This window comes from Panthera pardus, unplaced genomic scaffold, assembly GCF_024362965.1.
Source record: "Panthera pardus isolate Hobbes unplaced genomic scaffold, ASM2436296v1 HiC_scaffold_20, whole genome shotgun sequence".
NCBI lineage: Eukaryota > Metazoa > Chordata > Mammalia > Carnivora > Felidae > Panthera > Panthera pardus.
The window spans coordinates 43,750,770-43,776,157 of NW_026526766.1; the positions used below are offsets into that span (position 1 = coordinate 43,750,770).

The 25,388-nt window shown below is 36.3% G+C and overlaps 1 protein-coding gene across 6 annotated transcripts in view; it reads left to right on the forward strand.

Annotated features, from left to right (window-relative positions):
- DENND4C (DENN domain containing 4C) overlaps positions 1-25,388 on the forward strand; it is a 124,717-nt gene that overhangs the window by 48,459 nt on the left and 50,870 nt on the right. For 4 of the 6 annotated variants that reach the window (XR_008424210.1, XM_053907977.1, XM_053907979.1 and 1 more), the window contains 8 exons: positions 583-752; positions 10,830-11,068; positions 12,750-12,816; positions 13,874-13,932; positions 14,756-14,900; positions 18,110-18,285; positions 21,184-21,290; positions 21,608-21,826. Coding sequence is in view for 5 of the 6 variants with exons in the window: in XM_053907977.1 (XP_053763952.1) it covers positions 583-752; positions 10,830-11,068; positions 12,750-12,816; positions 13,874-13,932; positions 14,756-14,900; positions 18,110-18,285; positions 21,184-21,290; positions 21,608-21,826 (1,182 nt within the window). In the remaining variant the exon portion in view is untranslated. The remainder of the gene's footprint in view (positions 1-582; positions 753-10,829; positions 11,069-12,749; positions 12,817-13,873; positions 13,933-14,755; positions 14,901-18,109; positions 18,286-21,183; positions 21,291-21,607; positions 21,827-25,388) is intronic. The other 2 variants (XM_053907978.1, XM_053907980.1) reach the window with 1 other exon arrangement.

Below are 25,388 nucleotides of genomic sequence, written 5' to 3' on the forward strand. Positions count from 1 at the left end.
ATGCTTTATAGCTACTTTATTCTGAAGGGGCTTTGTTATGCTTGCTAGAGTGCCCCCTGCTCTTGCTTTGTTGGTCTCACATACTTTGTATTCAGCCACAAGATTTCTGTCTTGTTTACTTCTCATGTTGAATGCTTTTTATACTGCTGCTCTCTCAAGATGAGTTTGGGGGCTCTGATAATTTCTGTTGCCTTGGCATTATTTCATAACACTTACTCCTTCCCTGAATTTTTTACTGAAGTAGTTAGTAAATTTTCCTTTATGTTCCTTACCACTCTCCATAAGATGTTGTGGTATGTAGAAGAGAATACTTTGAGGTTGGTGATCCTGTTGAATAGTTTTAGCTTGTATATTCAATACATTTTAATGTTATAATGAACTATAAGTCCATAATTTTTAAAAAATGGTAAATTTGTTAATTTATTTAAATTTCTGATATGGCAAGAGAAAAATTTATTTTGAAATTTCACACATAAATATTTCCATGAAATTTGCTATTAAAATATCCTATTAATATGTATCAGATATAATTTATGGAAAAGTAACTATTTAAAACTTTATTATTGTCTCTTTCTCCAAAAGGTTTAATTTTTAGATATCCAGAAGATGACTATGAGTCATTTCCACTCTCAGAATCTGTACCTCTCTTCTGCCTTCCAATGGGAGCTACTATTGAATGTTGGGATCCTCAAACCAAATATCCACTTCCAGTTTTTTCAACTTTTGTTCTGACAGGTTCTTCTGCTGAAAAGGTAGATTTTTTTCCTCTTTTATTAAACCTGTTTTGTCCCATGTTTTTAATTCCATAAAACGATTAATCTGATGTAAGTTTATTTGAATGTTAGGATTATTTGGACATGATATATTTTGGGTTAAATTTATACCATAATGCCCAAGGTGAGAAGTCAGCATGACAATTGGTAGGTAACAGGATGCTGATACCTCTGGAACTTGTACAGAAGCAGATACAAAGTCTTTCTAGAGAGACACCCCTAAAACTCAAGCTTCAAGATAAGATTATAATAAAAGTTAGAAGACGTAAAGTCCATAGGAAGAATCAACAAGACACAGTACAAAGCTGGATTAAACCCTGAGGATGCCGAAATGATAGAATGACAATATGAAAAAAAAACCCTGAATATATAATTGGACTGATTCAAATGAATCAGAGAAGAACAGTATATTTTGTGAAATGAATAGACAGCCTGAGAACAGAATTAGGTGTCTAGAAATGAAAAATACAGCCCTTAAAATTAAAGATTCAGCAAGTGGTTTGAACAGCAGATAAGACATACATGAAGGGGAAATTAATGAAGTGCAAGATAGGTTACCTCAAATGTGGCACAGAAAAACATAGAAAAGAGTTTAAAAATGTAGAGGATAGAATCAGAAAGACTAGTGGGTATTTAATGAATATCCTGAGGATCAGGATTCTCACTCAGTTGTCACTGAGGATCAGAAGACAAATAATATATTAAAATAGAGGGAGTAAGCAAAGATCGTTTAAACAGCATATAGAAAGTACTAGCCAGACTTCAGGAAAGTTGGCAGAGTAGGAGGATCCTGGGCTCACCTCTTCCCCATGGATACAACTAGGTGACACTCATATCAGTGTAAATAACCCAGAAAACAGCCTGCCAGAATAAACTCCACAACTAAATGTCGAGAAGAGACCGCATAGAAGAGGGTAAGAAGGGCAGAGAAGTGGTTGGGAACAAAAGGGACCTATAGGACTGTCTGTGGGAGAGAGGGACATCACCAGCATGGAGAGGGGAGAGACCTCACACCTGGGAGCCTGTGTGGGTAAGATGAAGCCCCATAATATTTGGCTTTGAACACCAGAGGGGCTGAATTTCATGAGTTTCTTATTTCTTGAAAGAAATTTCAAGATTTCTTATAACCAATGGGACTTAAAGCCTGGAACTTTAAAAATCAGCAGGCTGGGTTTTAGGAGAGCAGGGAGAGTGATTGGAAATTGAGTCTCCACCCTTAGAGGGACAGCACAACAAACAGCCTGCAGAGATACTGCATTGAAGCAGCAGTTTGAAAAATGCCTGGGGCGTAGGGGAGGGAGAGTTAATTACTCCTGTCAGAGTGTATCCTGGAGGGATAGGTTTCCCTGAGGGACTTCTCCAGGAACAAAGGAGCTGACTGGTGCCATTTCCCTCCCCACCTCCCAGCTTAAACTGCACAGCCACCTATGGGAACTATTCACTATCGAAGTTGCTTATACTGCACTCTGCCTTCCCAGGCAGGCCTGCCTCAGCCCTGGTGCCATAAGTCCCTTACCCTAGAAGACCAACACAGGCCTTGCCAACTCCAAGTCTCCTGACACTGCATTTTGTGGGGCTTCGGTCCTGGTGGCAATGGCTGGTTACATCCTATGGAGGATGTACATACTTTGTTAGAACTGAGCACCCTGCCTTTGCAGATCAGCCCCAGCTGGCCCTGGTCTTGGCAGTGCCTACACGTCCCCTGTGGAAGAGGGCTGTTGCAAAACTTACGGGCACTGTGTGCACCACCCTCCCGCCGAACATGTGCTTTGCAGATCACCAGGGCTGGTCTACGGTGGTGGAGGCATGTCCCCTCTGGAAGAGGACCAGTGCGCAACTTGTTAAAACTGCGTGGTCCACCCACTACTTTCAAGAGCAGGAGACTTAAGTGAGTTTCCTCACACAAATAGACACAGAATTAGACAAAATGAGGAAACAGGAATATGTTCCAAATGAAATGAAAGAACAGGACAAAACCACAGCAAGAGACCTAAGTGAAACTGAGATAAGTAATAGGCCTGATAGAGAATTTAAAGATTTTTTTTTAAATTTTTTTTAACGTTTATTTATTATTGAAAGAGAGAGTCAGAGAGTGAGCAGGGGAGGGGCAGAGGGAGAGGGAGACACAGAATCTGAAGCAAGCACAGAGCCCGACGCGGGGCTCGAATTCACAAACCGTGAGATCATGACCTGAGCCAAAGTCGGATGCTTAACCTACTGAGCCACCCAGGTGCCCCGGCCTGATAGAGAATTTAAAGTAACGATCACAAAGATACTCCCTAGCTGTGAGAAAAGAGTGGCTAACATCAGTGAGACTATTAAAAAAGAACAGTTCAGAGATGAAGAACACAAAAATTGAAATTAAAAATATACGAGGTGGAATAAATAGCAGTCTAGTGGAAGCAGAGGAATGAAATCGTGACCTGGAGGATAGAGTAATGGAAAGTAATCAAGCTGAGCAGGTGAGAGAAAAAAATTATGCAAAATGAAAATAGACTTATGGAATTCCTCAGTGACTCTAAAAGCATAATAACATTCCTATTATGGTGATACCAGAAGAAGAGAGAGAAGGGGGTAGAAAATTTATTTGAAGAAATAATAGCTGAAAACTTCCTGAATCTGGGGAAGGAAACAGAAATCCAGATCTAGGAGGCACAGAGAAACCCCGACTTAATCAACCCAAGGATGTCCACATTAAGACACATAGTAAAGGGGCAAGAAGTAGTGATAAAGAATTTAAAAGCAGCAAGAGAAGACAGTTATGTGCAAGGGAAACCCTATAGTCTCTCAATGGATTTTTCAGCAGAAAATTTGCAGGTCAGAAAGGAGTGGCACGATACATTCAAAGTGCCGAATGGGAAAAATCTGCAGCCAAGAGTACTTTACTAGCAAGTCTCTCATTCAGAATAGGATAGATAAAGAGTTTCCCAGACAAACAAAAGTTAAAGGAGTTAAAGACCATTAAACCAACCCTACAAGAAATGTTAAATGGGACTCTGAGCAGAAAGGAAAGGCCATAAGTAAAAGTAAGAAAAGTAGGAAGCATAAAAGCAGTAAAAATAAGTATATCTGTAAAAATCAGTCAAGGGACTCATAAAATAAAAGGGTGTAAGGTATGACACCATATTCCTAAAATGTGATGAGGAGAGGAGTAAGGAATAGGATCAAACTTCAGCGACCATCCACTTAATATAGACTGTTATATGCAGAAGCTGTTATATTAAACTTAATCGTAACCACAAATTGTAAACCAGTAATAGATATGCAAAACATAAAGAGAAAGGAATCCATCTGTATTGCCAAAGAAAGAAAACTGTGAGAGAAGAGAGCAAGGGTAAAAAGGAATAGAGAGAACTGCAAAAACATCCACAAAGCAAGTAACAAAATGACAATAAATATATACCTGACAATAATTACTTTGAATGTAAGTGGACTAAATGCTCCACTCAAAAGACATAGGGTAACAGAATGAATAAAAAAAGAAGACCAATTTGTATGCTGCCAAGAAGAGAGTCATTTCAGGCCTAAAGACACCTGCAGGTGGAAAGTGAAGGAGTGGAGAAGCATTTATCATGCAAATAGATGTCAGAAGAAAGCAGGTGTAGCAATACTTATGTCAAATAAAATAGACTTTAAAACAAAAAGACTGTAACAAGAGACAAAGAAGGGCACTATATAATAATAAAGGGGACAATCCAACAAGAAAATATAACAACTGTAAATATTTATGCATCCAATATGGGAGCACCCAAATACATGAAACAAGTAATAAACATAAAGGCACTAATCAATAGTAACACAATGATAGTAGGGTACATTAACACCCCACTTACAACAATGGACAGATCATTGAAACAAAATCAGTAAGGACACAGTGGCTTTGAATGAAACATTGGACCAGATGGATTTAACAGATATATGCAGAACATTCTATCCTAAAAGAGCAGAATACACATTCTTTTCAGGTACGCATGGAACATTCTCTGGAAAAGATCACATGTTAGGCCACAAAACAAGTCTCAACAAATTCAAAAAGATCAAAGTCATACCATGCATCCCTTTTGACTACAACATAATCAAACTAGAAATTAGCCATCAGAAAAAAACTGGAAAGAGCACAAATACATGCAGCTCAAATAATATGGTACCACTAAACAATGAATGGGTCAACCAAAGAATCAAAGAAGAAATAAAAAAGTACACAGAAACAAATGAAAATGAAAGCACAACAGTCCAAAATCTTTGAGATGCAGCAAAGAGGTTCTAAGAGGGAAGTTTAATACCAATACAGATCTTCCTCAAGAAGCAAGAAAAATCTCAAACAACCTAACCTTACACCTAAAGGAGTTAGAAAAAGAACAAACAAAAAAACCCCAAACCAGCAGAAGATTAGATTAGATAATAAGATTAGAACAGAAATTGGGGCGCCTGGGTGGCTCAGTTGGTTAAGCATCCGACTTCAGCTCAGGTCATGATCTCATGGTTTGTGGGTTCGAGCCCCGCATCGGGCTCTGTGCTGACAGCTCAGAGCCTGGAGCCTGTTTCAGATTCTGTGTTTCCCTCTCACTCTGCCCCTCCCCCACTCGCACTCTGTCTCTCTCTGTCTCAAAAATAAATAAACATTAAAAAAAATTAAAAACAAAAAAGATTAGAACAGAAATAAATGATATAGAAACTAAAAAAACAGTAGAACAGATCAACGAAACCAGGAGCTGGTCCTTTGAAAAGATCAACAAAATTGTAAATTTCTAGCCAGATTCATTAAAAAAAGAAGAAGAAAAAAGAGGACTCCAGCAAAATCAGAAATGAAAAAGGAGAAATAGCAACCAACACCACAGAAATCCAAAGAATTATAAGAGAATATTACAAAAAATTATATGCCAACAAACTTGTCAACCTAGAAGAAGTGAATAAACTCCTACAAACATATAACCTCCAGAAATGGAATCGGGAAGAAACAGAAAATTTGAACCAACTGATTACAAGCAATTCAATTGAATTGAATCAGTAATCAGAAAACTCTTAACAAACAAAAGTCCAGGACCAGTTGGTTTCACAGGCACATTCTACTAAACATTTAAAGAGAGTTAGTATCTATTCTTCTCAAACTTTTCCCAAAAATAGAAGAGGAAGAAGAAGGAAAACTTCCAAATTCATTCTGTAAGGCCAGTATTACTTTGGTACCAAAACCAGATAAAGATACTACCAAAAAAATATATAGGCTAATATCTCCGATGAACATACATGTAAAAATTCTCAATTAAATATTAGCAAACCAAATCCCACAATACATTAAAAAAATTATTCACCCCAATCAGGTAGGATTTATTCCAGAGATGCAAGGGTGGTTCACTATTTGCAAATCAATCAACGTGATATATTACATTAGTAAGAGGAAGGTTAAAAACCACATGATCATTTCAATAGGCGCAAAGTACAACATCCATTTGTGATAAAAACCCTCAACAAAGTAGGTTTAGAAGGAGCATACGTCACCATAATGAAGCCCCTGTATGAAAAACCGACAGGGAAAAATAGAGCTTTTCTGCCAAGGTCAGTGGACAAGGATGTCCACTCTCACAGCTTATTCAGCATAGTATTTGCAGATCCTAGCTGCAGCATTCACACAACAAAAAGAAATAAAAGGCATCCACATCAGCAAGGAAGAAGTAAAACTTTTACTATTTTCAGATGGCATGACACTATATATATAAAATGGAGATTTCACCAAAACACTACTAGAACTGATAATGGAATTCAGTAAAGTTGAAAGATACAAAATGTGCAGAAATCTGTTGTATTTCTATACACTAATAATGAAGCAGCAAAAGGAAAAATTAAGAAAATCCCATTTACAAATGCACCAAAAATAATAAAATACTTAGGAATAAGCATAACCAAGGGGTGAAAGACCTGTACTCTGAAAACTATAAACATTGATGAAAGAAATTGAAGGTGACACAAAGAAATGGAAAGACATTCCATGCTCTTGGATTGGAAGAACAAATACTGTTTTTTCTTAATATTTATGTATTTATTTTGAGAGAGAGAGTATGTACACATACATGTGCAGAGAGAGAGAGAGAGAGAGAATCCCAGGCAGGCTCTGTGCTGACACAGGGTTTGATCCCCCAAACTGAGATCATGACTTGAGCTGATATCAAGAGTCGGACGCTTTAACGGACTGGAGCCACCCAGGCGCCCCAGAACAAATCTTGTTAAAATGTCCATACTACCCCAAATAATCTACAGGTTTAATGCAATTCCTATCAATATACCAACAGAATTTTTCACAGAACTAGAACAAACAGGCCTCACATTTGTATGGAACCATAAAAGACCCTGAATAGCCAAAGCAATCTTGAAATAGAAAAATAAAGTTGGAGATAATCACAGTTCCAGATTTCATGTTATACTACAAAGCTGTAGTAATCAAAAGAGTATGGTACTGATGCAAAAACAGACACACAGATCAATGGAACAGCATAGAAAGCTCAGAAATACACCCACGACTGTATGGTCAATTCCTTGACAAAGGAGGCAAAACTATGCAATGGGAAAAAGACAGTCCCTTTAGCAAATAGTGTAGGGAAAACTGTAGGTATATGCAAAAGAATGAAACTAGATCACTTTCTTAACCATGCATGAAAATAAACTCAAAATGGATTAAGGACCTAAATGTGAGACCTGAAACCATAAAGATCCTAGAAGAGATCATAGGCATGATTTCTCTTACATTGGCCATAGCAACATCTTTCTAGATAGGTCTCCTGAGACAAGAGAAACAAAAGTAAAAATAAGCTACTGGGACTACATCAGAATAAAAACTTTTTGTTTTTTATTGTTTCAAAGGAAACAACCAACAAAACTGATAGACAACATACTGAATGAGAGAAGATATTTGCAAATGACATCTGTTAAGGGTTAGTATCCAAAATGTATAAAGAACTTACACAACAGCAAAAAAAAACAAAAACAAAAACAAACAAAAAAAAAAACCCCACAAATAATCCAATTTGAAAATAGGCAGAAGACATGAACAGACATATCTCTGAAGAAGACATACAGATGGCCAATAGGCACATGAAAAGATGCTCAGTATCACTCATCAGAGAGATGCAAATCAGAACCACAGGATTTCATCTCACACCTGTCAGAATGGCTAAAATCAAACACAAGAAACAACAAGTGTTGGTGAGGATGTGGAGATAAAGGACCTCTCTTGCACTGTTGGTGGGAATGTACACTGTACAGCCACTGTAGAAAACAGTATGGAGGTTCCTTGGAAAATTAAAAATAGAATTACCTTATAATCCAGTAATCCCATTACTGAGTTTTTACCTAAGGAGTACGAAAACACTAATTCAAAGGGATGTATGCACCCCTGTGTTCACTGCAGCAGTATTTAAGTAGCTAAATTATTGAAGCAGTCCCAAGTGTCCTTTGATAGATGAGTGGATAAAGAAGTGGTATGTGTGTGTGTGTGTATGTGTGTACACACACATACACACACACACACACAGTGCAATGTTGTCCAGCCAGAAAAAGAATGAAATCCTGCCATTTGCAACAACATGATGCATCTAGATCACGATGGATCTAGAGTATAATGCTAAGCGAAATATGTCAGAGAAAGAACAAATACCATATAATTTCACTCATAATGTGGAATTTAAAAAACAAAACAAGTGAACAAAGGGGGAAAAAAAGAGACAAGCCAAAAAACTAGACTCTTATCTGTAGAGAACAAGCAGATGGTTATCGGAGTGGAGGTGGGTCGGAGTACAGGTGAAATAGGTAAAGGAAATTAAGAGTTCACTTATCTTGATGAGCAACTGAGTAATGTATGGAATTGCTGAATCACTTTATTGTACACCTGAAACTAATATAACATTGTATGTTATATTAAAAAAAAGTACTAGTCATAAAAGATGAATAAATGGACCTCACTGGAATAGAAAAAATTCTTCATAAAAAGACAGCATTAAGAAGGTGAAAGCGCAGCCACAGACTGGGAGAAAATAATGCAGTGTGTATATATATTCAACAACAGTCTCATACCCAGAGTATATAAAGAACTTCTGCATTATCAGCACGGAAGAGAAAACTCTGTGGCTCAGCAGTTACACTCCTGAGCATATCCCAAGGGAAGTGAGTGTATATAATTTCCAAAACACATGCATATGCTTTATTTTTAATAACCAATAATTCAAAACATGTATAAAGCAGTAATAATGACATAAATGATAATTTAAAACAAAAAGATGGCAAGAAACAATATTAGGAAATAAAAAGTAAAACTATGAATATAGTAGAAATGTAAGCATTAAAAACTCTCAGGAAATTTGATAAAATAGTTTATTGAAAAGTATAACTAACCAAAGCTGACTCTTGTGGCTCAAACAGGACACATCTGTAGGCTGTAAGTTTAAAACCACTGCATTAATAATGAAGTTTAAGTATCCAGCATAGTGTCTGGAATGTAAGTAAAATATGCACTGAATGAATGCCAATACTATATTAACTGGGTTGCTTACAACTAAGGTAAGTCTTTAGCTAATAATTATTTACAGTTTATCTCATTGAAAGCAATAAATACAAATGAAGATTTTAAGATCTTCAAATGCGTAAGAGTCACTAAATTTACTTTGATTGAGGGCACCTGGGTGGCGTTGTGGATTAAGTGTCCAACTTCAGCTCAGGTCATGATCTCACGGTTTGTGAGTTTGAGCCCCGTGTCGGGCTTTGTGCTGACAGCTCAGATCCTGAAGCCTGCTTTAGATTTTGTGTCTCCTTCTCCCTCTGACCCTGCCCTGATTGTGCTCTGTCTCTCTCTGTCTAAAGAAACGTTAAAAAATAATAATAAATAAATGTTAAAAAAAAATAAATTTACTGTGATTGGTAGAAAACAACAAGGCCTCATTGAGAAGCTTTTGTCATATTGTTTGTAAAAAAAAGAAAAAAAAAAAATCTGAGATCATTGGGGCTCCTGGGTGGCTCAGTTGGTTAAGCATCTGACTCTTGATTTGGGCTGAGGTCACGATTTCACAGTTCATGGATTCCAGCCCTGCATCAGGCTCTGCTCTGTGTCAGAATTCTTGGAATTCTCTTTCCCTCTCTCTCTGCCCCTACCCCATTTGTTTTCTCTCTAAATAAATAAATAAACTTAAAAAAAAATCTCTGAGATCATTGAAATAATTGTATCTGGGAGTGTTGTATTTGTAAAGATAAGGGTTAATGCAGTACACACACACTGTATGTGTAGTGATGTGCGTGTGTATATATGTGTGTGTGTGTCTGTATGTGTATATATATATATGTGTGTGTGTGTGCGTGCATATATATATACATATATGTATACACATATACATACACATATACATGGCTATTTATACATATAGTGACTAAATAGTTATAAGATTTATAAAAGAAAAGTATCACTGTTTCCAGAACTTTTTCATTACCTTAAACAGCAGCTTCCTCCACCTTTACTCCTGATTCCTGGTAATCTCTACTCTAATTTCTATGAATTTGCCTGGTTTAGGTATCTCATATAAATGGAATCATATAATATTTGTCCTTTTGTGTCTGGCTTATTTCACTTAGTATAATATTTCTGAGGTTCATCCATGTTGCAGTATCAGAATTTCATTCCTTTTTAAGGATGAATAACATTCCATCACGTGTATATACCATGTTTTATCCATTCATCTGTTGGTGGACAGTGGGTTGTTTTCACCATTTGGCTATTGTGAATGATGCTGCTATGAACATTGGTGTGCAAGTATCTGAGTCCCGGCTTTCAATTCTTTTGGGTATATTCTTACTAAATGAATTGCTGGATTATATGGTAATTCTTTTTTAAATTTTGGAGAAGTCACCAAACTGTTTTCCACAGCAGCTATGCCATTTTATATTCCCATCAGCAGTATTTGAGATTTTTCTTATCATTTGTCATATGCCCTCTAAACTAGTGTTTCTTTTGTATTGAGAGATAAAGAGAAATTTTTAAAAGCAAACTCAAATCTTGTAATGGAATTCTGTTTTACTCTGTAGGTATATGGAGCTGCCATCCAGTTTTATGAACCTTATTCTCGGGAACTTCTGACAGAGAAACAGCTTATGCAGCTGGGCCTCTTGACCCCCGTGGAGAGAAAAGTAGTCTCCAAATCCATCAATTCAAACAAATGCATTTGTTTACTCTCACACTGGCCTTTTTTTGAAGCTTTTAGAAAATTTCTCATGTTTATCTACAAACTTTCTGTGTCTGGACCACATCCTCTTCCCATTGAAAAGTATGTATGATGATAAGAAAGATGTCTGGTAGAAAAGCTGGTTGTATATGTGTACATTTCATTGTTTACCTGACTTAAGCAAAAAAATTGAAAGGGAAGAAGAGTCACAGTCACCTTACTTTTTACTTGTTCCCTTCTACACCTGAGTCATTGATTTTAAAACTGAGGAGTGGTAGTTAGAATGATCAAATAATAATCTTTTGAAGATTCAGCTGAGGAAGAACTCATTATACAGTGTATTGTCTGTGTTCTTCCTGTATATTCTCTAATAACGAAGAGAAAAATAACTATTGACACACACACACACACACACACACCCCCACCCACCCACCCACCCACCCAAACCACATAAATGGCATTCCAGGTTCTAACTATAAAGCATCTCAAAACTGATGTAGAAATTAAGAAGGGTGAGTTAATTGATGCCAGAAGTGAGGTTTGGGTTTTAGTATTGAGAGACTGTCCTTATTTTCCACTTGATTTGTAATTCCCTTTGTCATGGAAATCTGTTGTAAGCAAGAAGAATATATGTGGAGCCACTGCCTTTTAAAAACCACATCTTGGGGCGCCTGACCGGCTCAGTGGGTAGAGCATCCTACTCTTGATCTGAGGGTCACGGGTTCAAGACCCACACTGAGTGTAGAGATTATTTAAAAAAAAAACAACATCTTTTCAGACTTCTAGTGGCACACTGGCTTTTGTGGATTGTAGTAAGTGCTTTATTTATCCTCCTAACAAACCTGGGCATGTTCAGAGCTTGGTGGAAATGTATTATAGTGTGGATAAACATGGATTTTTCATACAATTTCAGAAATTTCACATTACAGCAGAAAGAATATCAGTGAAGGATTCTAGGTAGTAGAAGGATAGGGCAGTTCTCTGTAGGTTTTAAAATAATGCTGCTCAAAAAGTATCTTAAGAAAGTAGTAAAGTACTGTGCTTAAACTTACCACAATTTGGTGTAGAAATATGGGTTCAGCTTTCATGCTGTACTCTTGGAATGCCAAACTAATAGTTCATAGTTCTAGGTTTAACTTTCAGCTTTCAGATTAACTTAAAATTGTTTGAAATAAAACTTAATGTTAGGGACAAGTTAGCATCCTTTTGAAAAATTGAGGTTCTATGAATAGTTTGAGGAAATAAAATTAGGGTATGTGATCAATATTTTTTTCTCAGTTGCATGTTAGTGGCTCCTAAGAGCTCAAAGCTTTGAAGAAACTTAAGCATTATTTGTAGGTGGAGAAATAGAGAGGCAAGTGGTTTGCTCAGAGTTATAGTAAAAGAACTATATTGATTAAATTACTATTTAATTAATATTAATTACTTATTAGGATTAAATTGTATTGTATCACAATTGCTCACCGTACTGGCACTGGTATCAGAACAATAAAAATAAGCTTCTTTCATGAAAAGTATATTTGTGTTACTCTTATTTTCCTTGCAATATTAAGGTATATTAATATGGACTTTTAATAAGGAAATACATTGTACATTTCAGAAGTTTAGTGGGATGAGTACATTTATTTGCGCTAAGGATATTTATTTAGCATAAGTTTTAGGTCAGTGGCTTTGTCAGATCTAGGATGATATATCTAATAATATATTTAATATACTTAGAATTTGTTAAAATCTAAACATTTTAGAAAAGTAATTATGATCTGTATTTCACCTTTTTTTTCAGGCATATTTCACACTTTATGCAAAACATCCCTTTTCCTTCAGCACAAAGACCAAGAATCCTTGTACAGGTAATCAGAACAAGTCCATTGGAGGACGATCTGCATTATGTTCATTCTCGTCATTGCAGAGTCAATTCTGTGGCCCCTTGAGTTTGAGGCAGAGCAACATGTGTTCATAAAGGCCTGGAATCTCCTGTATTTTATATTTTATCTGGGTGCACACAGTTGGCATAATTATAATCTTTGATTCATGACATTATCACCATTGGCCTGTGCATGCCATTTATGTAGCTGATTTTAATAATGTAATTAAAATAGAGCAACTAATAAATATTAAATGTAAAGTGATTTGTGGTTGGAGGGAAAAAGTGAAATAGTCTGTAGTGGTCTTCACATTTTCTGTGTTAAATGACCAGTTTCTTTTTATTTCCAATCAGTGGCAGACCTATATAAGTATACAGCTTGTTCCATTTGCACCTTACCATGTGAGACCAGTGTAGACATGAACATGTCTGTACCCTGTCCAGAGACATGAGTCCTCTGATCACGTACTTGGATGTGGGAGCAGCGTCTTATTGCCGTAAAAGCTTCTAAATGGCTTGCTCTCCATTTATATACTATCTTTTCCTGGGCCAATAACAATTTGCAGACTGACACTTTGAGTATCATTGATATGTAGGGGCAAGCTATTGTAAATTTTTTTCTAAGATGTTATCAACTTTATGTGTGATATGGTGGCGTTAAGTCAAATACTGTTGATCTTGAATGTACTTCAGTTCAGCAAGTATATACTTCAGTTCAGAAAGTATTAATATATAGTAATCAAGCCAAATGCTTACCAGTCTGTAGAGTAAATAAACTTCAAGCTTTTAAAAAGCAATTATTCCATAATTTAAAGATAACTATTATAAATAATTAACTGAATCCAAATTCAGTTGAATTAACCATTTAATTTAAAAGACCTAAAATAATACCTCTGAGTAAATACAGCTATTGTTTAATAGCTTACTACATTTCCAAAACTATGTCAGTCTGCCTATTAAACTATTTTCTGTTTTACCTGATGTAAATATTTAGGTTTCAAGATTGGCTTGATTAATTCATCTTTTTTTTTTTTTTTTTTAAGCTTTCAGTCCATGATGCATTAATATTATCACAGCCAGTTTCTACACCTTTACCATTAAGGTAATTATTAATGGTATCTAAAATGATATATTCATTCACTTGGAGCAGAATGCTTGAAAATATTTTAATAAAGTTAAGTGTTATCTTTTACATTAGTATAGCCTTCATATTTCTATCTTTGATAGCTGGGTGGATGGTGGGCCATTCACCATTTTAAAAATGGAATATTTAAGAGAGTTGCAAGATTGGGTGTGGGGAATACCTCCCTCTTCCCCATTCCCTCTATCCAGTTTGTAGCTAAATATTCAAAGTGAACTGATTTTATCCTCCCCAAATGTCTCGAATCTCTTATGTTCTGTTTATCTGCATCAAAAGTCCAGGATAGCATGATCTCTCACCTGGACAACTTCATTATTAACCTTTTAACTGGTATCCTTCTGTTCTTCCTTCATTTCTTTATCCACACTGCAGCCAGGTGTTCTTTTGAGAATGTAAATAAAATTTGTGTCATTTCTATTTTGACATAATCTTTTGACCCTTCCCTACTATGCTTTAGTCACAATAGGTGTATTTCAATTTTGCAGACATCACGGTAGCTTTTTCTTGCCTCATTGCCTTTGCATGTGTTGGCTTCTCCCCAACCCCACCTCCAAATGGTAGTTCTTTGGGAAAATCTTCCCTGATAAACTCTCCTCTCATTACTAAAGGTTGAGACTGAAACATTGTTAGACTAGCTCAATAAATTTGCTACTTCTCAGTGATAACTACATCAGGTCTTGAAATTAACATTAGACTCTCAGTCTGTTAATATTTAGGAAATAGTTTATAAGCAAATCTTAACAAATTTTAGCAAAATAGTTCATCTTTTTTTCTTTTCTCCTAGTGGAGCCAACTTTAGCACCTTGTTAATGAATCTGGGTCCTGAGAATTGTGCAACACTGCTGCTCTTTGTTTTACTTGAGAGTAAGATTCTGCTACATTCTCTTAGGCCAGCTGTGTTGACTGGAGTAGCTGAAGCTGTTGTAGCTGTAAGTATAGAATTTTCCTTATAGTACAGGATTACTGGTGGGACATTTTTACTCTAAAGGGAAATTTCCTTCAATGAAAGCAACTTTGAAATTACCAGTAAAAGTTTAACATAAATACAATAGAGCGGCAAAGAGAAATAGTAAGTATAAAGAAAGAAAGTGATTTCTGTTTGAGACAAAATTTTAGTTTCTGATTTTTCATATATTTGAGTGGTTCAGAGAATCTATATGATTATAGAATAGTAAACTTGTGAATGAAGCTTATTGTATTAAATGAGAGGCTGTGATCAATTTCATCTGCCCCAAAATTATGCAAATGAATTGCACATTTAATTACTCTCAGTTTTAACTTTTAATCACTGTGAGCCAATAACATAGGAAATTCTAAGTGATTGTGAAATAGGATAATGTACTAATGCTTAGCTATTAGGTAAAACATAAATAAAATTAAATCGAGTCCTCTGTGTTTTGATGGCTTCCCATTACAATTAAAGGTCTGATCATATAGGCTTTATAGATCATAGTGTAGAATTTTGGGTGTTCCATTTCTCCAAATTTATTTTCCATTGCATATTTAATTTAAAATAGTTGACTGTCCTGTCTTCCATTTTAAGAATGTAACTCTCATGGAATAAATACCTAGTCTCTTTATTATCCTTGTGTCCTCAGCGCTTACCACAGCTAAATAACAAGGAATAAGCATCCAATAAACACCTGTTAAATCAGCAAATGAGGTATGTCTCTGAGACCTTAATCTGGTCAGAGAAATGCTACTAGGACTGAAAAACATAGTAACCATGTGAGATAGTTTATAGGGGGCATATATCCTCATTGCATATTAATTTTCCAAACCTCCACAGTTGCATATGAAAGCAAAAGCCATTATAACATGAAAATATTTGTTAATAAACTGACCAGTTTTATGAAGTTCCCACTGCTTCTCATAAAACATTAGTGTTTATTTACGTTCCTTTGTCAGAATCTTTGTGGCCCAGTCTCTTGATTGATTTCAGCAATACAGTGCAAGAACAGGTGGAAAAATTGTAATGTGAAATTGGAATTCTTATGCAAAATGCAAGATTGCATGAAATTTGTGTAAGTGATGTTGGAGAACTGCCTGAAATGCATGCAAAACCATTAAAGAGAAAATGGAAAGGAGTGATAGGATAAATTCTTCAAAAGGAGAATGAATATCAAAGAATTAATGGAGCTCCATTTGTAAAAATGCCCCTATTTATGATTGAGCTGTAAAAGGTCAAAGGTGAATACGAGGGTGTCACATTTTGCTGTTAGGTAGTTTTGTTGTAAAAATTTTTTTTTTAATTTTTTTAACGTTTATTTATTTTTGAGACAGAGAGAGAGCATGAACAGGGGAGGGTCAGAGAAAGAGGGAGACACAGAATCTGACATAGGCTCCAGGCTCTGAGCTGTCAGCACAGAGCTGGACGTGGGGCTCGAACCCACGGACCACGAGATCATGACCTGAGCCAAAGTCGGACGCTTAACCGACTGAGCCACCAAGGCACCCCTAAAAATTTTTTACATAGTTGCAGGTGTAACATATATTGAATAGAACATGTTTTTACTGAATGTGTCTGAAGTCCTTGCAAGGTCCTGTGGGAGTGGCTCTCTCTGGCTGCTCTCTGATCTCATTCCCTGCTACTCTGCCCCCTTGCTTACTCTGCTTGAGCAAGTAGCTACTCCTGAAGCATGTTAGGCACGCCCATAACTTAAGGCCTTTGCTCTAGCCGTTCCTTCTCTTGAAAGCACCCTTCTCCTAGATGTCCCATTGGCTGAATCCCATACCTCCTTCAGGTTTAGGCTCAGTTGTCATTTTCTTAATAAGGTCTAACTTGTTTGACCTATTTAATGATATAACCTACTCTCCTCTTTCCTATTATGAACTCTAATGCCCTTAAGTTGGCTTTACTTTTTCTTTTTCCATAGCACTTAGCATTTCCTGATATGGGATATATATACTTTTTTATTTTGTCCTCTGTTGATTTTCTGGCTCTTTCTGCTAGACCAAGTGGTGGCAAACTATGGCCCACTGGTCAAATCCTGCTTGCAACCTGTCTTTGTAAATAAAGTTTTACCGGAACATAGGCCATTTATTTACACAATGCCCATGGCTGCTTTCATGCATGGAGACAAAGTTAAATATTTATGAGAGCCCATATTGCTCACAAGGCCTAAAATATTTCCTATCTTTCTTGTACAGAAAAAGTTTGCTGACTTTTTTTCTACACCATAAACCTCACGAGGGCAGCACTCTTTGTTTTACTCACTGTTCTAGCCCCATCGAGAACAGTGCTTGGCTCAAACTAAGTGCTGGAATATTTGATAAGTAAATAAATGGTTGAAGATAAAATCCTAATTCTAAATAACTATCTGGAATAACCGGCAGATGTAATAAATGCTATAGGCATTTCTTTGGGGTGAGTGATAAGTGGATAAGGTATATAGCAAGGATTTTTATAGTAGAGGAAAAATTTTATCATCAGTGATTAGAATTTTCATATTAGCTGGTAATTAAAATTTTAATCTTTTTTTTAACTTATCGAAACTTTTTTTTTTAAAGCACATACGATACAATTAAAGTATAGCTTTGTAAAAAGCTGATAGATTCTTAAGATATGTTTTATATTGACTGGTATTTTTTTAAGATGCCAAGCTTCACGGAAGTTGAATCATTTTATGTTTATTTGAGTAGGAAATTTTTTTGTTGAAATTTTCAGCTGACTATTGCCATTTTCAAGAGAATCAATTTAATTTTTTTCAGTCCTTGGAGTTTTAGTTGGATTTTAGTCAAAGGTTATTTTGAAAATTAGTCGATGGATGAAATGCATAAGAGTTAAAGATCATAAGTTTGTTTTATAAGTTTTGGGGGCAGTTTTCTCTCTCTGTTTTGACTTTTTCCAAAAAAATGTTGGATGTGGGTTTTGTATGGCATCAGAAAAATTAACATGCAAAGAGCTGTTAGCATTTTTATTGTGCTTGTGATAATTGTCATGTGTGAGGATTTAATCACATTGGTTCATGGTGTTGCTTAGTAATATTTTATAGTCATTTGGTTTTTGGAATGAAGTGTAAGATAAAAGAAACTAGACTGTACTGCTTTTAATGGTCACTTTCAGTAATATTAGTTAATTACATACCTTTTGTTGCAAATTTCAAATTTGATTAATTTTTTAACGCTTTTTTCCCAGATGATCTTTCCATTTCAGTGGCAGTGCCCGTACATTCCCCTTTGTCCTCTGTCACTGGCGGCAGTGCTTAGTGCACCTTTACCATTTATAGTTGGGGTCGACTCCAGGTATTTTGATCTTCATGACCCACCACAAGATGTTGTTTGCATTGACTTGGATACAAACATGTTATATGTGTAAGTTGATTCTTTTTATATTCTCTCCCATTTGTATCCCCACCCCCCACCATATGTAGTTGTTGCAGCTCTTTGAAAACATCTAGAAACATGGTATTTTTTAATATTGATAATAAATTCTCAAATTTAGTACAATGATTCTCAATGAAGGCAGGAATCAGAATCCTGGAAAGTTTGAAAAAGAACATGTTCAACATTATAATATTTTGAAAACAGTGTTGGCAGAAAAGATGGATTTGAAAAAAAAAGGGATAAACACTGCTTTCAGGTCTCAAGAGATGATATGCTTTCTAGCTTTAATTCAAAATCCTTATGTAAGCTTTTAAAAAATGACTTTAGTCAGAATATAGGATAATATTAGGCTGTTTCCTTAGTGGTCAAGATTTGAATTTTTTAAGGCTCTATTTTGTTGCGGAGAAATCGATTTTTTTTTTAAATGTTTATTTTTGAGAGAGAGAGACAGAGCACAAGCTGGGGAGGGGCAGAGACACACACACACACACACACACACACACACACACACACACACACACAGAATCCAAAGCAGGCTCCAGGCTCTGAGCTATTAGCACAAAGCCCGAAACAGGGCTCGAACTCATGAACTGTGAGATCATGACCTGAGCTGAAGTTGGTCACTCAGCCAACTGTGAATTATACTACATAGATCTTTTTACATATTTTTAATAGACTTGGCAGTTTTCTCCATAAAGACTATGCACACCTTTTGTTAGACTTATTAATTCCTAAGTACGGTGTGTTTTTTCTTGCCACTATAAATGGTATTTTAAATTACATTTTCTGTTAGTTGCTGCGGTATAGAAATGCTGTTGGTTTTCATGTAGTAGTCTGCCTCACAGCAGCTTAATTGAATTCTTCTCTTTTGTCTGTAGATTCTCTTCAGTTTTCTGGCTGTAAACAATCACATCATGTACAATCCTTACATACTTTTGTTTATTGTATTTTTTTTTTGAGAGAGCGAGCAATTGTGAGTGGAGGAGGGGCAGAGGGAGCAGAAGAGAGAGAATCTGAAGCAGGCTCCATGTTCAGGGCAGATAGAACCCAATGCTGGGCTGGATCTCATGACCATGAGATCATGACCTGAGCTGAAATCAAGAGTTGGACACTTAACAGACTGAGCCATCTAGGAGCTCCAGTCCTTACATATTTTTAAATTTGTCTTAATTCTCTGGCTAGGATCCTAACGTAGTATTGAATAGAAGTAGTCATAGCTGGTATCTTGTCTCCTTCCTAATTTTAAAAGGAATGCTTTGAGCACGTCGTTATTATTATGATTACTGCTTTAAGCAAGAATTGACATCTGGTCCATGGCTGTTTGTGTAACTAAAATTACAAAATTCACTCATTTACATATTCTGTGGGGCTGCTTTCATGCTGTAATGATACATTTGAGAAGTTGTGACAGAGGCCCTGTGGTCCTCAAAACACAATATTTAATATCTGACCTTTTATAGAAAAGGTTTGCTAATCCCATTCTAGGGTTTTGATAGCTTAATAATAAATGAACTTAAACCTTCCACTTGTACATAATGATTAAAAAAAAAAACCTTTTAAGTAGGTGTTGAATTTTATAACACTTTTGTATAAATATTGAGATATGCATTGTTTCTCCTTTGTTTTCTGTGTGGTAAATTACATTATAAATCAATCAATAATGAAGAATCCTTACATTCCTGAAATAAACATCATCTTATATTTTTATATCCTAGCAGATTAAATTTTCTAAGAATTTAAAATGTTTGCATTGTTGTTCATAAATTGCATTGTTGTTCATTGATGTATAGCCTTTTATCTTTGTGGAGTTTTAAATGATTCTTATTTCTATTAAAATATTTTCAATCCTGCATTATTTAAAAGTGTTCTTTTGGGGGTGCTTGAGTGGCTCAGTCGGTTGGGTGTCTGAATCTTGATTTTAGGGTCATGATCTCATGGTTCTTGGGAGTGAGCAGTGTGGAGCCTGCTTGGGATTCTCCCTCTCTCCTTCTCTTCTTCTCTCCCTCTCCCTCCCTCTCCCTGTCTCCCTTCCTCTCTCTCCCTTCCTCCCCATCTCTCCCTCTCTCTCCCTCTCTCTCCCTCTCTCTCCCTCTCTCTCCCTCTCTCTCCCATCTCCCTCTCCCACTTCCTCCTCTCCCCCTCTCCCTCTCCTTCTCCCTCTCCCTCTGTCCTTCCCCTGCTTGTTCCCTCTCTCTTTCTCTCTCTCAAAATAAGTAAATAAATAAACATGAAAAAAATTAGAAAGTGTTCTTTTAAACTTCCAAGGTTTTTTTCCTTAAATGCTAACTAGTTGAATTGTAGTCAGCATATGTTTTATATATTATTCTCTGATGTTTGTTGAGATTTGCTTCTAATAGGTAGTTTGAGGTATCAATTAAGTTTGTCACTTAAAATATTATAATTCTAAAATTTAACTTTTGAAGCAAGACTTCAGTCTTGAATTCATAACCCCAGCCTTTTCTGAAAATCTGTGTTAGAGCATTAGGGTGACACCAAATCTGCATAAGGTTGGTTGAAATGTAAAGAAAATACCGCGAGGGAGGAGAAGCTAAAATGGCAGAGTATTGGGGGCCCCTGTGGTTGCCTCATCCCTTGTACACAGCTAGATAAATACCAAATCATTCTCCACACACAGGAAATTGATCTGAGGACTGAGAGAACAAACTGCACAACTAGAGGGAGAAAAGAGGCCACATCGTGGAAGCTAACTAGGATATAAATAAAAACTTAAAGAGCTTCCTTGAAAACCACTTATTTAGACCGTCTGTGTCAATTGTAATTTGAGCAAAAATATCCTTTCCATTTTCTTTTTTAGTTTGATACAAGAATTTTGCTAAATAAAAAGAGATTATAACAGATTTTATTAATTATGTTTTTATTTAATAGATCAGATGAAAAGAAGAACATGAATTGGAAGCAGCTTCCCAAAAAGCCATGCAAAAATCTGCTTAGTACCTTAAAGAAGTTGTATCCCCAGCTATCTTCAGGTGAATGTGAGGAAAAAGGAGTATTTTTAATGAAAAAACATATATGAGAATATTCATAAATTTAAGTAAAATTCTGCTCTGCTTAAAAGGAATCTCATTACAAAATAAAATTTCAGTACTAAGATATTAATATTGTGGTTCATGATTTTTGAGCAAGTTATGTCCTGTCTGCTTGAGTCTCCCTGTTAGCACCTGCCAACTATCCTTTACACGAATGGAGAGAGGAATTTCAGGAAGTCATGAGTTTTATTTTGACGGTTTTCTTAATTATTTAATCAGTACTTGTATTAGATATAAAATGCTATTTTCTCTTCATTTGTCAGTTCACCGAAAAACTCAGGAAAGTTCGGCAATTGAGATGACTCCGATTGAAGCAGATTTCTCTTGGCAAAAAAAGATGACACAACTTGAAATGGAAATTCAAGAGGCATTTTTGCGTTTTATGGCATCCATTTTAAAAGGATATAGAACGTATCTCAGACCGATCACAGAGGCTCCTTCAAATAAAGCCACAGCTGTTGATTCATTGTTTGACAGACAGGGTGAGTGGCATTGAAAATATAATTACTTTTTATTGAAATGAAAAATATTTTTTATTTGGTATTGCTCGCCAAAATATTCACGATGCAAGTTCTTAGAAATGTATACTAAGATACAATAAATTTCTTTGTATTTGTCATCTAGCTCTATGAAGAATTTCTTTTAAATTTTTCCCCCATTTTTCCCTGAGAAATCTGAAACTGGAGATCTTTAATTATGAAAAGTCAAAGATGTTGCTTATGTTTACTATATAGTCAGTTATCTTAGTCGAACAAACCTGATGATTTAGTTTAGGTGGTTCCTCACTCTTGCATAATTCTTCAATTTATATATTCTTGGGTTTACAGTATTATCTAATGATTAGTTTTTAAATTTTTTTTTTTTTTTTAACATTTATTTATTTCTGAGACAGAGAGAGACAGAGCATGAGCAGGGGAGGGGCAGAGAGAGAGGGAGACACAGAATTTGAAACAGGACCAGGCTCTGAGCGGTCAGCACAGAGCCTGACGTGGGGCTCGAACTCACGGACTGTGATATCATGACCTGAGCCGAAGTCGGACGCATAACCGACTGAGCCACCCAGGCGCGCCATAACGATTAGTTTTTATAATGAGGCCACCAGTTTTTAAAGTTTTTGAAAAATAGAGTCTTGCTTCAGGGGAAAATACTATACTCCTCTTGTTTTAGTATTTGTTATTTTAGGGAATTGTAAAGATTTTTGTTATTCAACTGCTCTTAAATGTAGTAGCAGCCTTACAGATATGTTAATACTCATATGAAAGTTATTTTATATTTTTGAACTTTACCCAGCAGTGACTTTATTTTATTTTTATTATTACTATTATTATTTTTTTAATGTTTATTTTTGAGAGAGAGAGAGTGAGCGAGCATGAATGGGGAGGGGTAGAGAGATAGGGAGACAGAGGATCTGAAACAGGTTCTGTGCTGACAGCAGTGAGCCTGATATGGGGCTCGAACCCATGAACTGTGGGATCACGACCTGAGCCAAAGTCAGATGCTCAACTGACTGAGCCACCCAGGTGCCCCTACTCAGCAGCTACTTTAAAAAAAAAAAATCTCTACTTTTCCAGTCATCTTTTGTCTTTTATCATCTCTGCTTCAGGATAACCTCTCAAATATTTAGTCACCACTTACCAAGTCAGACTAGTTATAATGTAGGGATATAAAGAATATTAAAATCTAGCTCTATGGGATAGTAAATGGAAAATAATCTAAAATACTTTTAAAAATAGAACATGTACTCAAGAGAACAGATTTTACACAATAATTCAGTGAGAATTTCCCAAATATATAAAAAGGGAACATTCTTCCAGATGAATATTTTGTAAGACTTCATGGAGGAGGAGCATGATTTAGAAGAATGAGTAGAATTTAGATAAATGGAGATGAGCAGGAAAGGGTTTCTAAAAAACAATATTCATTAAAAGTCAAATTGGAATAAAATTTCTACTTTGCTATTAATTAAGCCTTCCTTTTTTTTTTAAATGTTTATTTTATTTTGAGAGAGTGAGAGAGCACATGAGAGCAGGGAGAAGCAGAGAGAGGAGAGAGAATCCCAAGCAGGCTCCACGTTGTCAGCACAGAGCCTGATGTGGGGCTTGAGCCTGATGTGGGGCTTGAGCCTGATGTGGGGCTCGATCCCATGAATTGCAAAACCATGGCCTGAGCTGAAATCAAGAGTCGGACACTTAACTGACTGAGCCACCCAGACGCTCCTTTATTAAGCCTTTCTGAGGTTCTGTTTTTTCATTAATAAAATGGGGATGATACCTACCTCATGCGTGGTTATGAAGATTAAACGTATGTGAAGCAACTAGTAAAATTATAGTACTCAAGATAACAGCTAGTATCATTGATGGTAATAACAGAATGGAAGAAACCTCAAGAACAAATGTAAAAGGCATGTATATTAGTTTGCCATGGCTGCCATAACCAAGTACCATAGATTGGGTGGTTTAAACAAACAGAAATTTATTTTATCACAATTCTAAGGGCTAAAAGTCCAAGATCAGTGTGTTGGCAGGATTGGTTTTCTTTGAGGCCTCTCTCTTTGGCTTGTAAAGATGGCCGTCTTCTCCCTGTGTCTTCACATGGTCTTCCTTTTGGGTGAATCTGTGTCTATATTTCCTCTTCTTATAAGTACATTAGTCATTGGGTTAGAGCCCATGTCTAATTTCTTCATTTTGACTTAATTGCTTCTTTAAAGACCCTATTTGCAAACACAGTAACATTTAAAAATACTGAGGATTAGGACCTCAACATAAGAATTTGGAGGGGGTACAATATAAGAAGTATAGGGTTTAGCCCATAACAGCATATTTGGTACAGTTTGACCAAAGTGAAGAGCTTTAGAGGTATTGTGAAGGATAAGGCTAAAAATAAGATTAGAGCTCAGATTATGGGTGGTCTTAAATGCCAGTAAGAATATGGAATTTGTAATAGGCAGTAGTGGGCCACTAATTCATTCATGTTCTCCCTCCCTTCCTCCCTCTCTCTCTCTCTCTCTCTCTCTCTCTCTCTCTCTCCCTCCCTCCCTCTCTCCCTCCCTCCCTCTCCCTCTCTCCCTCTCCCTCTCCCTCTCCCTCTCCCTCTCCCTCCCCCTCTCCCTCTCCCTCTCCCTCCCCCTCTCCCTCTCCCTCCCTCTCTCCCTCCCTGTCTCTCCCTCTCCCTCCTAGTGGGAGGGTGGCCTTACTAATACAATTTAGAAAGATATTTAGTTAGTGTCTGATGCCTAAGGCTTTTGTTGTCAACAGGATAATATTTAGTGTCGTGAGGGCTATAGCCATTAGACTATAACACAAATACTAATTACATTTTACTAAGTGTGATGTGAAGGAACATATTGGTTATAGTGAGAGTGCTAAGTCAGGGAAAGTTTCCCCGAAGAAGTAACAATTAAGCTTGGGCTTGAAAAATGAACAGGAATTAACTGTGGATTTTAGGTTAACTTTTTATTAGAGATACTTTCTCAACGTACATAAAAATAGAATAATATAATGTACTCTTGTATAGCCATCTTCCAACTTCAGCAGTGGCCACAATCAACATTTTGCCATTTTTATTTCATCCTTTCCCCCTGTCTTTCCAGATTCTAAATAGGACATCATTCTAAATAGGACTCATAAACTTTTAGTTATTCTTTAGAATTTCCTATATTTATATATGCTTTTGGTTGATTGTGTCTGCATGGTGTTATTTAACATGTCTTCCATCATCTGTATTTCCTGTAAACTTGTGGTTGGATTAAGAGATACATTGTCCAATAGAAATGTAATGTGAGGGGCTCCTGGGTGGCTCAGTTGGTTAAGCATCCAATTTCGGCTCAGGTCTTGATCTTGCAGTTGGCGCTGTATGCTGACAGCTCAGAGCCTGGAACCTGTTTGGATTCTGTGTCTCCCTCTCTCTGCCCCTCCCCCGCTCATGCTCTGTCTCTCAAAAATAAATAAATGTTAAAAATATATATATAATGTGAACCATACATATAATTTTAAATTTCTGTGGCATTTGGGTGGCTCGATTTAATTTTAGCTCAGGTTATAAACC